This window comes from Actinia tenebrosa, unplaced genomic scaffold (genome assembly GCF_029948245.1).
Source record: "Actinia tenebrosa isolate PJP-AT-01 unplaced genomic scaffold, QUT_ActTen_1.0 PGA_scaffold10__47_contigs__length_13832649, whole genome shotgun sequence".
In the NCBI taxonomy this organism is placed as follows: Eukaryota; Metazoa; Cnidaria; class Anthozoa; order Actiniaria; family Actiniidae; genus Actinia; species Actinia tenebrosa.
In genome coordinates, this window is record NW_028292570.1 from 2,425,993 (window position 1) to 2,439,146 (window position 13,154).

General features: G+C 36.8%; 1 protein-coding gene across 1 annotated transcript; it reads left to right on the forward strand.

Annotated features, from left to right (window-relative positions):
• The first annotated feature begins 254 nt into the window (after positions 1-254).
• On the forward strand, positions 255-13,009 carry LOC116294179 (uncharacterized). Its single transcript, XM_031701728.2, has 5 exons — positions 255-375; positions 3,390-3,705; positions 7,555-7,707; positions 8,455-9,083; positions 9,477-13,009. Exons 1-4 carry the CDS (start codon positions 349-351, stop codon positions 9,060-9,062), a joined length of 1,104 nt encoding a protein of 367 aa, XP_031557588.1. The 5' UTR covers positions 255-348; the 3' UTR covers positions 9,063-9,083; positions 9,477-13,009.
• The last annotated feature ends 145 nt before the right edge of the window (positions 13,010-13,154 follow it).

Genomic DNA, 13,154 nt, shown 5'->3' on the forward strand with positions numbered 1-13,154 from the left:
ATATTGAATTTGCATACCAACGTGAAAAACTCTGGTAAATTCCTCATTTTAGATATTAAAATATCGTTGTTTTTTTTTAGTATCACTTTTTGAAAACAAGTTTTGAAAAACATGTTTATTTATCGCCTCGACATATGTTGGGTTTCATGACCTTGGCAACCAATCAGATTGGATAAGATTTGACAGTGATTGACAAGCTCTGCTGACGTAGTTACTTGAAAATTCCTTAAGAGAAACCAAAAAAGTTATTGAAAGTTTAGTACAGTAAAATCTTTTAGCGGGTAAAAACTGTCCTGATAAAGCAGCCTCAGTTCATACTTTGAGCTTGAAATACAGAAGCACCATACGATGGAATTTAAAATCTCCGTCAACAATGTAAGTAATATAACAAATTTTCTTCCACAATATGTATATTATTTATTACGAGGGATATACAAATAAAAATATTACTTTTTATAGAAATATTTTATTCTTCTTATAATCTGTATACTTTTTGCTTTTGTTTTCTAGAATTATTTAAAAAAACCATACTAGCTAAGGTTATATTCAAAGTTTTTCATTTGTTCTAAGTAAAACTTAGATACTCAATTTTTGTTTCAACGTTCATAGAAAAGTTTTTGAAAAACTTTAGTTAAGTTTGTCTTAATTATGCTGTAATTGTGATACAGAACTTCTATCGAGTATAGTTTATTCCTTTTTCTTTTCAATATCAATTTCAAAATACTACAATTTTTCGTTAACAGTACAGAGATGTTTGTATCCGCGGTAAGGTTGTCTCGCTGACTAACCTTATCTAGATTTCACGAACGTTTTAACGTTTTTTTTTAACGCGTTAAGAAGCTTCATTGAAATTCTTGAGAAAGAAAAGTTTCCTGAAGTGGCTGTTCACACGTATTCCGACGAATCTTGACTTGATTTAGAAACTTTTTTATCCTAATTTCTCGGTTTTCTTTTGTTTTCCTTTGACAGTTTTTCAATTCTCTCATTCCTTTCCTTTTTTCTATTCTTTTCCTTACCTAACCTAACCTTACCTTTTTGTCTTTCGCGGTTATTGCTTTTCTTTATTACTTTCTTCTCTTCTTTTTTCTATTTAACCTGAACCTATCCTTTTGTTTCCTTTCCTTTCTTTCGTCTCTCAGCTGAAATATGGGGGGAAATTGCAATAAAATTTCCCTTGAAAAACGTTTTGAACATCTGAAAGTCATTCAAGCTTTTCATTTGAACAACAATCGAGAAATGACATACTAATAATTATAAACTCTTTAAAGTTTTCCTGCAAACTCGGTAGTCAGGAGCTCCACGCTGAAATTTGTTTTTTTCGCTGCCGCCAATCAAAAATAATCAGTCGGTACCTTTTATGTTCTGACTGGCGGCAGTAGAAAATAATTTTACGCCAAGCCGTTGAAATGTTTGAGTTTGCAGAACAACGAAAACCCGGCAGTAATGAAACAAGATAAGGCTTTAGCTTTTCACTGAAATGGAGAAAAAAAAGTATAATATCATATCGTAGACAAAACGTTTGGTTCTTATGTTATGGGACGACCGCTCTCGGTACGAGCTACGGGATCTTTATTCTACTATCTCTTCTTCGGTTCTTCTTCTTCTCTCTTCTGACTTAAACTAATTACATGAGCTCTATTTATACTAACTTCATGACAGGTGTCATTCTACAATCAATATGATATTATCGCTGAGTCTTGATTGGCTAAAGGAAATAGTAAATTCCTAAGTGTGATATCTTATTTAAGAGTAATACGAGTGAAAATCATAGAACTAAACATAGCTTAAACTAAAGATAATATGTGAATATATGGTAAATGTATAGAAAGGTTTACGAGGAATAATTATATCATAAGATTTAAAAGAATAGTGGTAAAATAACTAAGCAAAGGGGTAAAGCGTGTTTAGGGTGTAACCAGAGGTGTACATGCTAATGGGAGGAGCTAAGAAGTTTACTTGCAAATTCAAAGCATACCATCATCTAAACTTGTGCGTGATGGTAGCCTTACTGAAATCTTATATCGGTATTTTTAATAACTAATTGATCATTCTTTATCTTGTTTTCATACGATAAGAAATAGTACTTAGAAAACTGATGTCTAGCTTAGTCTGTAAAAACATTAATTTTCTCTCTCATAACACTTATCGTTGTAAAGCAAAGAATTATTGATGACTGTAATGAACAAAAAATTATTTCTTTGTGTCGAAACTTTATCCAGGAGTGTACTGAAAACTTAACAAAATAGTTAACAATATTCTCCGATATTCACTTCGCCTTAGGGGAATAATTGTTTTATTATTTTTAACACAAGTGAATATAATAAATATTGAAGAGAAATTTTTCCTTTCTTGATTATCTTTAAAATTTCATTTATCTCTAGAAGCGGCACCGACATCGACAAACAGTCGTGAGCGTGCGCGCTCTCCTCACCTGTAGGTGTGAATATATCAGCATTTATAGTACGCTCAACAAAATTACTTGACTCTGATTGGTCGAGAGGAGTACAATTATAGCGTTAATTGTACTCCGTAGGAGTACCGAATTAAGTCGCTATGGCAACACGGCCAAAACAATGTCAAAACAATTATTTTCTATCATTTTGTACTTAAAATTAAAACATATAAATAAAATTTTGAAGCCGTAAGAACTAATCTTTTTTATGCATTTCAGTCGCGCGATGGACTGAAAATCGGCCGCCAAATAGACACAGATAAACGGCGTCACCCAAAGGCTCGTGCAATTGTAAGAACTTTCAAAACATTACTCATGTCTATTAATTCCCAAATTGTACTCGAGATCGTGCGATTTCTTATACAAATTGTGACCAATGAGCGCGCCGGATTTATTTATATTCACTTGTGTAAAAATATACTAAAATTAAATATTGAGGAAAATATGAAACATTACAGGTGATCAGATCATTCGCTGATGTGTTAAAACCGATTAAAAAGAAATTTTTATAAAGTAAAATATTTCTGAGGGAGGAAAAAGGGAAAAGGATAGTGAACAGAACCGAAAGGTTGGAACGGAACGGAAGGGATGGAACGATGGAACGGACGGAACGGATAGAACGGACGGAACGCAACCAAACGAAAAGGAACAGATAGAACGAAACGGACGGGACGAATCGGAACGGAACGGATCGGAACAGACGACAGGGGACAAAACAAGAAGCTAAAAGAAGAAAGAATTAGAGGATAGGAGAGGAGAACGTAGCAGTAAAAAGTAATTTTTTTGAAGAAAGGGTAAAAAAATCTAAATTACAATAAACATTACAATAAACCAGTTGAGCACGTCTCATAGTATAAAACCTTAAGCAAAATATAAACATACAAACAAACTCTGATCCGAGTCTATATTTGTCTAAAAGTATATTCTCAATCACTAGGCTATTGGATTCTTCCTCCTTATCACTATCATTGTGATAGAAGTAAAGATCAGTCTTCAGCAGCACTGTCTGCCGAAAATCTCTTCACAGACTGGTCACGCTCTGGTTGTTTCACAGTACAAAACATTCACCACTCAAGACTATCCTACTTGTATGATGGAATGCAAGAAAGAACAACGTTGTATGAGCCTCAACTTTCATTTGGTCACGAAATCATGTGAACTGAACACACAAACAAATGAATCAATACCGGATTATTATTATAAAAAGAGACCGCACAGCATCTACACGACCAATACTGCGTTTAGAACACCAGGTAGGTCGAGAAAATAAAAAAAACCATCGAGAATGTCATAGCCTGCGTTCAGCCGGTTTAATTCTTATTTCCAGAGAATTAAACCGGTTAAACGAAGGTTAGAGTGTCACGTCACGTCACGTCACGCACACATCGCGTCACGTTATATCAGATTGCTTCACATCACATTACGTCACGTTACCTAGGTTATTTTATTTCACATAGCATTATATGTAACAACACATGTTATCACATGACGAAACGTCATATAAAACCTGGCATCACAACACATCATATCACGTCACGCTATGTAACGCAAGAAATTATGCCTCACATGATATCACTTCTTGTCTGGTCACATGCGAATGTCTCAAAAAAATTACACATATGACGTCACGTCACGTAACGTCACGTAACGTGGCATCACGTTAGGTCACATCAAATGGCATGAAGGCAGGCACCACAAGACAGATAACAGTCTCATATCAGGCAACGTTACGCCTGGTCATGTATGTCAGATCAAAATGTTTAAAATTTCAAACCATATTAAACACATCACTTCATATGCGTGGTGGAGGTGTTGGCCTTCTTTATAGGGACAATCTTCAAATTAAAAAGGAACTTTGTCACTCATTTTCATCATTCGAATGCCTTGAAATTTTATTAACTAATTTAACTAAGGTCAGGATTTTTGTCATCTATCGTCCACCGCCTTCACAAGTTAACGGCTTGTCAGTTTCGGCATTTCTTGAAGAATTTTCTGATTTTTTGGAGCAAGTTGTAATTTTTCCTGAAACCATACTCCTTCTGGGAGACTTCAATTTCCATGTTAATGATGTCAATGATCCTTCAGCAAGGAGGTTTCTGGACCTTCTGGACTCTTTCGACCTTAAACAGCATGTTCTTTGTTCTACTTTCCATAGTGGTCATACTCTTGATCTGATGATTACTCGCTCTGATGATTCTTTACTATCTGACATTCACATGTCCGATATAATCATTTCTGACCATTGTCCTGTTCTTTGTCACTTAGATCTTGTCAAGCCTCTTAACAAAACAAAAGTTATTTCTTTTCGTAGTTTGAAATCTATCTGTCTTGAATCATTTAGGTGCGAAATTAGTGGTGCTTTTGCTCATGTTGACAATTCTGATCTGTCTAAGCTGGTATCTCATTATCATGATGCACTTTCCTCTGCGATTGATTCTCATGCTCCGCTTAAGCGTAAGGCCATTACTATCCGAGCTAAAAAAGCGCCCTGGTACAACCATGAAATTGACTCTCAGAAAAAGTTGAGGCGAAGGTATGAACGTCGTTGGAGAGCGACAGGACTTGCTTCAGACAAAGTACTATTTTCTAGGCAATGCGCTGTTGTTAACAAGATGCTGTTTTCTTCTAAACAGCAGTTTTTCAGTAGTGTTATCGCCGATAATGGAAATGACCAACGTGCTCTTTTTAAGATTGTGTCCGGGCTACTCCAGCCTAAACAAAGCTTACAGTATCCTCCTAGTTCTGACGACACCTGTCTGGCAAATTCTTTCATCCAGTTCTTTTCTAATAAGATTGAGCGCATCAGACAGGACATTTTTAAAATTCTTCCTGTTCAGCATCGACTCCAACCAGATCCTGTTAATTGTTCTTCTGTTTTTCAAAATTTCGACACTCTAGGCTATGACGAGGTTTCACATTTAGTTGGGTCCACAGCTAAGTCATGTAGCCTAGATCCTATTCCTGCTTCTCTTCTTATGGAATGTCTTGATCTTTTAATTCCAGTGTTTATAAATATTATTAATCTATCTCTCTCCCAGGGCGTATTTCCTGATTCTCTCAAGATTGCTAAACTGACACCTATTCTTAAAAAACCGAATGCTGACTTTGAAGTTTTTTCTAATTTTCGACCTGTTTCTAATCTACCATTTATCTCTAAACTAATTGAAAAGGCTGTTGCTCATCAGTTGAATGATTATTTAACTAAATATAATCTGCACGATCCACTTCAGTCGGCTTACAAAGCCATGCATAGTACTGAGACAGCTTTGGTCCTAATTCATAACGACATCCTTCAATCTATTGATGCTGGTAACTGTGTCATCCTTATTTTTCTTGATATGTCAGCTGCTTTTGATACTGTCGTTCATGATACTTTACTGGATAGACTTGCTAATCGGTTTGGTATTGGTGATGTTGTTTTAAGCTGGTTTAGATCCTACCTGTCTAATAGGAAGCAATTTGTAGGTATTAATGAATGTTCATCTTCCCTTTGCAATCTTGATGTTGGGGTACCGCAAGGCTCTGTACTAGGCCCGGTTCTTTACTTGCTTTACACATCTCCACTGGCAGATATTCTTAAGCGACATAATCTCAGTTATCATTTTTACGCCGATGATTCTCAGCTTTATTTATCTTTTAAAGGCAATGATCAGTTTGCTCAATCTAGGCAATCTTTAGAAGAGTGTCTATCTGATATTTCTGAATGGATGCTTGTTAATGGACTGAAGTTAAACCACGATAAAACGGAGCTGATGTGTATCCACTCTAGGTTTCAAGACTGTCCTTTGTTGACTGAGATTCAAGTCTGCGGGAACATAATTGTCCCTTGTTTATCAGCTGTTAATCTTGGAGTGGTTTTTGATGACCGTATGACTGGTGAACTCCAAGTTAGCAATATCTGTAAATCCTCCTACTTCCACCTAAGGAATCTGTCTGCTATTCGTAAATATTTAACCGTTGATTCTGCTCAGACAGTTATTCATGCTTTTATTTCTTCTAAACTTGACTATTGCAATGCTCTCTTGTATGGATTACCTAAATATCTTGTTGAGAGGTTGCAAAGAATACAGAACTCTGCAGCTCGTATTGTCACCTTCACTAAGAAATTCGATCATATCACTCCTGTGCTGGTTGATCTTCACTGGTTACCTGTTCACTACCGAGTCATTCCTAAGCTGCTGCTGTTAACTTACAAGGCCTTGAATGGCCTTGCTCCTTCATATTTGTCTGATCTTTTGACCTATCGCTCCTCCAGTTATTCTCTACGCTCTGTCTCTAATAAACTCCTCGTTGAGCCTAAAGCTAGGCTTAATACTTATGGTTTCAGATCCTTCTCCTTTTCTGCTCCAAGACTGTGGAATAGGCTTCCCTTAGAGATTCGTTTAAGTTCAACAGTTGCTAGTTTTAAAAATAGACTTAAGACACATTTATTTTCTCTTTTTCTTAATAATAAGGAGTATATTTAAAGACTACGTGACTTAGATTTGTTTTATATATTGCAATTATTAATTAGTTTTATCTTTTAAATATTTACATTTTATTCATAATCAATAGGTAAGCATTTTGTAACTATTGTAAATATTCTATTGTAATTTTTTGTGAAGCGCCTTGGACAATTTTGGAGATGAGCGCTATATAAATAAATTATATTATATTATTATTATTATTATTATATGATGTCACATCAGATCGTAAATCCCCCAAAAAAATATCGAGCAAGCACTTAAACCTCCAAAAAAATATCGTGCAACCTCTTCTACTAGAAGAAAAATATCTAACTGTACGCAAATAACGTGCAAGGTTTGTGCCAAAAAAATAGATATTATGCAACCAAAATTCCTGCAACCCCCCCTCCCCTTCCCCCCATCAATTATCTGATGGTCCATCCCTAACCTCACATCACGGCACCAAACGTTACCTAACATCGCATCAACACACTAAAAAACTGTAAGATGTTACTACATCATGTCACGACACACCACAGCAACTTAACATCAACTATACTCACCACAACAAGAAAATGCAAGTCAGTTATTGCATTTTACATACATTGTCATTTAATTCAAAAAAACTCAACCATTTTCCTGTAACTCCTTTACTAGAACCGGCCTTTGGTTTAGCGCAAAACAATCCTGCCAAATCCTGTTTGGAGATATTGAATAAAGGTAGTTCCATTGGCACAGGCGTGTACTGGATAGACCCGGCTAACACAGGAACCCCAATGCAAGCTTACTGTGACATGACAACTGATAGAGGTAGGTCAATATCCTTTTTTTAAGGGGGTCCATCAGGTACTGAATGAATGAAACATGAGGTCAAAGGGGGTCCAGATACTGGATGAATGAGACATGAGGTCAAAGGGGGTCCAGATACTGAATGAATGAAACATGAGGTCAAAGGGGGTCCAGATACTGGATGAATGAGACATGAGGTCAAAGGGGGTCCTGATACTGAATGAATGGAACATGAGGTCTAAGGGGGTCCTGATACTGAATGAATGGAACATGAGATCAAAGGGGGTCCAGATACTGAATGAATGGAACATGAGATCAAAGGGGATCCAGATACTGAATGAATGGAACATGAGGTCTAAGGGGGTCCAGATACTGAATGAATGAAACATGAGGTCAAAGGGGGTCCAGATACTGGATGAATGAGACATGAGGTCAAAGGGGGTCCAGATACTGAATGAGACATGAGGTCTAAGGGGGTCCAGATACTGATTGAATGGAACATGAGGTCAAAGGGGGTCCAGATACTGAATGAGACATGAGGTCAAAGGGGGTCCAGATACTGAATGAGACATGAGGTCAAAGGGGATCCAGATACTGAATGAGTAAAGAAGCCAAGATAGGAAATTGCATGGTTTTTGATAAAAAATTAATACGCAGCCCGTAAACGGTCCTCCACTGGTTATGAATGTGAAGCGCATTGAGATATTTGAAATGCACTATATAAGCACCCATTATTATTAAAAGAATATCATCACCTTGTTAACACAGGAGGCTGGACAATCGTAAAGAGGAATATCTTACAAACGACAAGCGCAATTATCGAAAAAAACGATTATGCGGACATGAATGTCATTGCCACTTACGACCTGAACAGCGAATGGGTTGCACCTAAAGTGCAAGCAATGCTGGATATCAAGAACAAGATGGGATTCCAACAGATTCATTTCTATTGTCACAAGAAATCCGTGGGTAGAGTAGTGAGTATCATGACCAAGAACGACACCGCTGGACAAGCTGTAGTGAGTTACTTTACCGGCCCGGCATCACCGTCATCTTTCCCCAGAGCTTGTGGTTCATTTGATAGACTGCCTGAGGATACATCTATTCTGAGCCAGAATTGTAATAAATGGGGAACCGCGAGAGCTCCTCCTGATACTCAACCTGTTAGCTGGGTCGACCAATGGGGTTTCCAAAATCACGAAGGACCAAAGCGCCCTGGTTTGATGCCTTTTGCAATGGATTTACCTCCAAGATACTTTTATGGCACCAGTAGATATAACGATGATGGTATTGGATACAGAAACCTTTGTGACGATAATTATTTAACACCAGCACCATACAGTATAGGAGATATCTGGCAGATCTCCGTGCGCTGATTTCATTCATTCCTGATATCGGTAAGGATAAATACCTAAAAATAAATACTTCTTGATTATCAATTAACGTTCAAATTATTTGGTGTTTGTTCACGAAGTCATCTGGAGACTTTTTGATTTTGATTTGGAGAATATGAAAGCCAAAAAATCTTTATAAGGGCCAAGTATTATTACGAATAACCATCCGCGGTCATTTGCCTCTACTAAAAGCAAATCTCCTCGCGCTGTAATTTTTGGACATTTTTCTCTCGGTTGTGTGTGAAATCTCATATGGGTGTCTTTATTTATTTTGGTAACGTTAGGTAAACACAACCTGCTATGCATGTTCAGTAAAGAGAATTTCAAAAAACTCTATTTTAAATGTGAACTGATTGACAATAATTTTGATATTTTTTCGTAATTTTTCTGTTTCAGACAAAACTGACCACTTGGAATTCATATGGAAACAGAGCGTGATGCAAAAGACGTCATTTGTCGGGTGATCAGAATCTTATCAAGAAATGCGAAGTATCAACTCGATCTTATCCCCTCCTTGTAGTGGCCCATATAGGGACATGCAGCATGTTAGACGAGTTGCAGCATGTTATACGAGGTGCTTATTTCTTATTTGCAGCAACTCGTCTAACATGCAACAACTCGTTTCTTATTTGCAGCAATTCGTCTAACATGCAGCAACTCGTCTAATTTGCTGTATAGTATCCCCTGTGGTCCTCCGTACCTCTTCCTCCTTCATATTCCTTTGCAAACCCTTGAACAATTAATCAGGGACATTACCCGAGAAATGGTAAAGGGAGGAGGATTCATTAATTTTCGGTAGATTTGTTTAATTTGACAGACGTAGAAAGTTATTGATCTTTTTTACCCTGTGCCAGAACAAAACGATTCACGTTACATTTTGCTGGCCTATTGCATTGTCTGTTTTTGGCATGCATTTTACGAAATCACAAGCTAAATATGACCACAATCTAATACAAGAAAGCTAAAGCCTTTGTTTTATAGATATATAGGAGCTGGCCTTTAGGGGAAAGATGTTGATACTTCGCAGTGATCGAATAGAAGGCAACTTATTAATTTAGAGGAGCAGAGAGGAGTGAGGTTGTTGCAGATTGGCGAGCATGCTTACATGTTCAAACAAACGTTTTTCTGATCTATTACCAATTCAGCTGTCAAGTCTTTGTTCCCACACTGCTTGCATAAATTTACGTGCCTACTTTACCCCACCTGAAGATTAGCAATTCTCTACTGGTACCCTATTAAACCGACCCAACGACAATTTTGCACCAATCTCCTTCCTTTGTTTAGTTTAACTGCTCCCTAATTTTATATTATTTCTTTTTTTCATATCGTATAGAAGTAAAGATAAAATATGAGCAAAAAGATCATCATAAGGCATTTTATAATACACTCAACAAAATTACTCATTTCTGATTGGACAAGAGGAATACAATTAAATCTCAAATTGTACTCTGTATAGAGTCCCTATTAAGTTGCTACTGAATTTTGTTGAGTGTATCATAAACAAAAAATCGCACAATATCTTCTCGGAATTTATAGATACTCGTGTTGTTTTGAAAGTTCTCAAATTGGACTCGCCTATAAGCTCTTCCAATTATAAAAACTTTCAAAACATCACTCGTACCTATAAATTCCGAATTGTACTCGAGATCGTACGATTTCCTATAGAACTTAAAATTGGCAAGCTTCAGGCTCACTATATGTTAATGGCGGTCGGACGCGAATTCGTATTTTTAACTTATCAAATGTACTGGATGCAATATAACTTTGTTTTCTTAAACTTCGAACTAGAAAATTTAGGATTCGTTTTCGCGGGCTTCCTGTGCTAAACAGCCTCTTCTCCAGTCTTTTCTTGGACTAAAAACAAAATGGTCGACCTGGAAATATGTTTTCACTCGAATTTCTGTAAGTTTGTCCTGTTTCGATTATGATTTCTCGTTTATTTTTCATGGATTTTGTATTTGTTTTGATAGAAGCCATTTTGGTTGAATTTTCCTTAGATTTATCATTAGTCTGTTTTGTTATATCAACCAACATGGCTGCCGTGTCTTACTATATTGTATATAAGAGCAAGAGAAGATTTTTTCTTGATTATAGTTAATTGGATAACATGAAAGTCAATTGCCGAACTAAGATCATCCTCACAATCTGAGGTGGTAACTCAGGTGGGCATTCAAACAAACACCACATCCAAAGGACGAGGAGTCTCGTCAATAAGAAAATCAGTCCAACGAAAATCCTTGGGACCTTTCAAAGATGACCATCATCGGAAGAGTAAGGAGCATTTAAAAATCCTGGGGAAACTTTTTGAAAATGACCATATCGTCCAAAAGTTAAGGAGCAAAGCGGTAACGTTTGGAGTAGCGAAGGGAAAAAGCATCTTTCGCTGAGGAAGGATGTGGTATTCGCAAGCCAAATGGCCATTCCGCCACGGATGGAAAAAATCTGTCCTTGTTTTTTTTACGAGAGTAACACTTAATGGTTGCTAACAAACCTTTGGCCTTCGTTCCATAATCGAATTGGAATTTAGGAGTTGATTTTTGCAGACGCCTCCTTGGCATCTTTATCTTCAGTGCACTGGTAACATCAATAGCCATATTGATAATCATTCTTATCTCAAAGTTTCACTAATCTTCGATCACGGGGGGAAAGAGGCCACATTGGGCCATACTCTATCACCATTCTTGTCTAGCCTTCGAAGAAAATTCCGGATGTGACGCAGGCTATTCTTGTCTTGCAAGATACGAAAATTTAAACACGAACGTTACCTACTTCGGCCCTATATTTTTTCTTGGTCATGTTGCTCGATTCGCGATCACTCGGGCATCAAAACATCCTGCGGCATTTGAAAGCACACCTAAAACTCGATTAGTACACAGAGTTCTTCAATTCGGCATAGCATTATAAACTAAGGATAAAAAGTAAAAGATTTTGCTATTGCATAGTGCATAAATCACTTATTTTCAATCACACTCTTCAAGCTAGCGAAATTGCTAATATTCATGAATCCTCGAATCTTAAATATTTCTGCTATAATCAGCTACAGTCATTTCAAATGAACTGTGTTCAAGTATAAGGGTAAGTTTACGTTTTTTAACGCTGGGGAATTTATAAAACTTCTTTTTAAAAGCCACTAATTTCAGCATCTAGAATTTAAGATTTCATGTCCTTTATATTCCCAGAGCAGTTAAATACTTCAGTTTCTAGTTCTCAGTTGCTCAGGGTTGGACTCGGTTTCCTGCAGAATATTCACGTTCCAGTAAAGGTCCATGAAACTTCTACCCTGCGAGCAGAGTCTCTACGGGCGAGAGGAGTGAAAAGGAGACTCTGCTCGCAGGGTATGGAACTTCAAAATGTTTATTGTTGAAGTTGTGCATTCTTTACTTTACCGTTGGTATTTGTGAATATATTTAGACACCTATTCAAGGCTAACTCTGTGCAAATGAGTCTGTAATCAAGGAACACAGCAGTAATTTGGAACTCAAGAAGGTCTATTCGGAGGACAAGGGCAATAGAAATTAACTCTCATGAGAATTAAAATCCATTGATTTATCCTTCAAATAGATTTAAGGGGTCTATATATATATATAGATTTTTGGATACACTTATTTCAATAAAGTTAGTCACCAAAAAACCTAGAAAGCTGAGATCACAGAGGATCATGGGAAACTTTTAATATCAAAAAAGAAAAGCCTTTGATACAATTTGCAGCTTGAGAATGCTCAGAAGAGGTGAGACTGTAACTGGTAAAAGATCTAAAATCCATCAACAGTTATTAAAGCGGTTAAAACATGTAAAATGCAACTACCCATAATCCTTGTTGGTCTCAGCTTTGTAGCTTTTCAGGCGACTAACTTTATTGAAATAAGTGTATGTAAGAAAATATGTTACAAACCACAAAAGCAGATCAATAAACACTTCCGGGAATTAAACATTGTAGTAAACACTATTTGGTTACTAAAACGCTATCACAGTCCACGAGATAGTTCGCGGATTACCATAACAAAGGTTACTAGTCTCGTGGTTGTGTCACGTGTTATGTGAAACGTCACCTGATTTGTTGAAGGACAAATGGAT

Excerpts from the sequence above, each read along its gene's own strand:
- LOC116294179 (XM_031701728.2), top strand. The coding sequence starts at position 349 with ATGGAATTTAAAATCTCCGTCAACAAT. Across the intron at positions 376-3,389 it reads TTAAAATCTCCGTCAACAAT|GCTATTGGATTCTTCCTCCT; the intron begins GTAAGTAATATA and ends CTCAATCACTAG. Across the intron at positions 3,706-7,554 it reads TACTGCGTTTAGAACACCAG|AACCGGCCTTTGGTTTAGCG; the intron begins GTAGGTCGAGAA and ends CTCCTTTACTAG.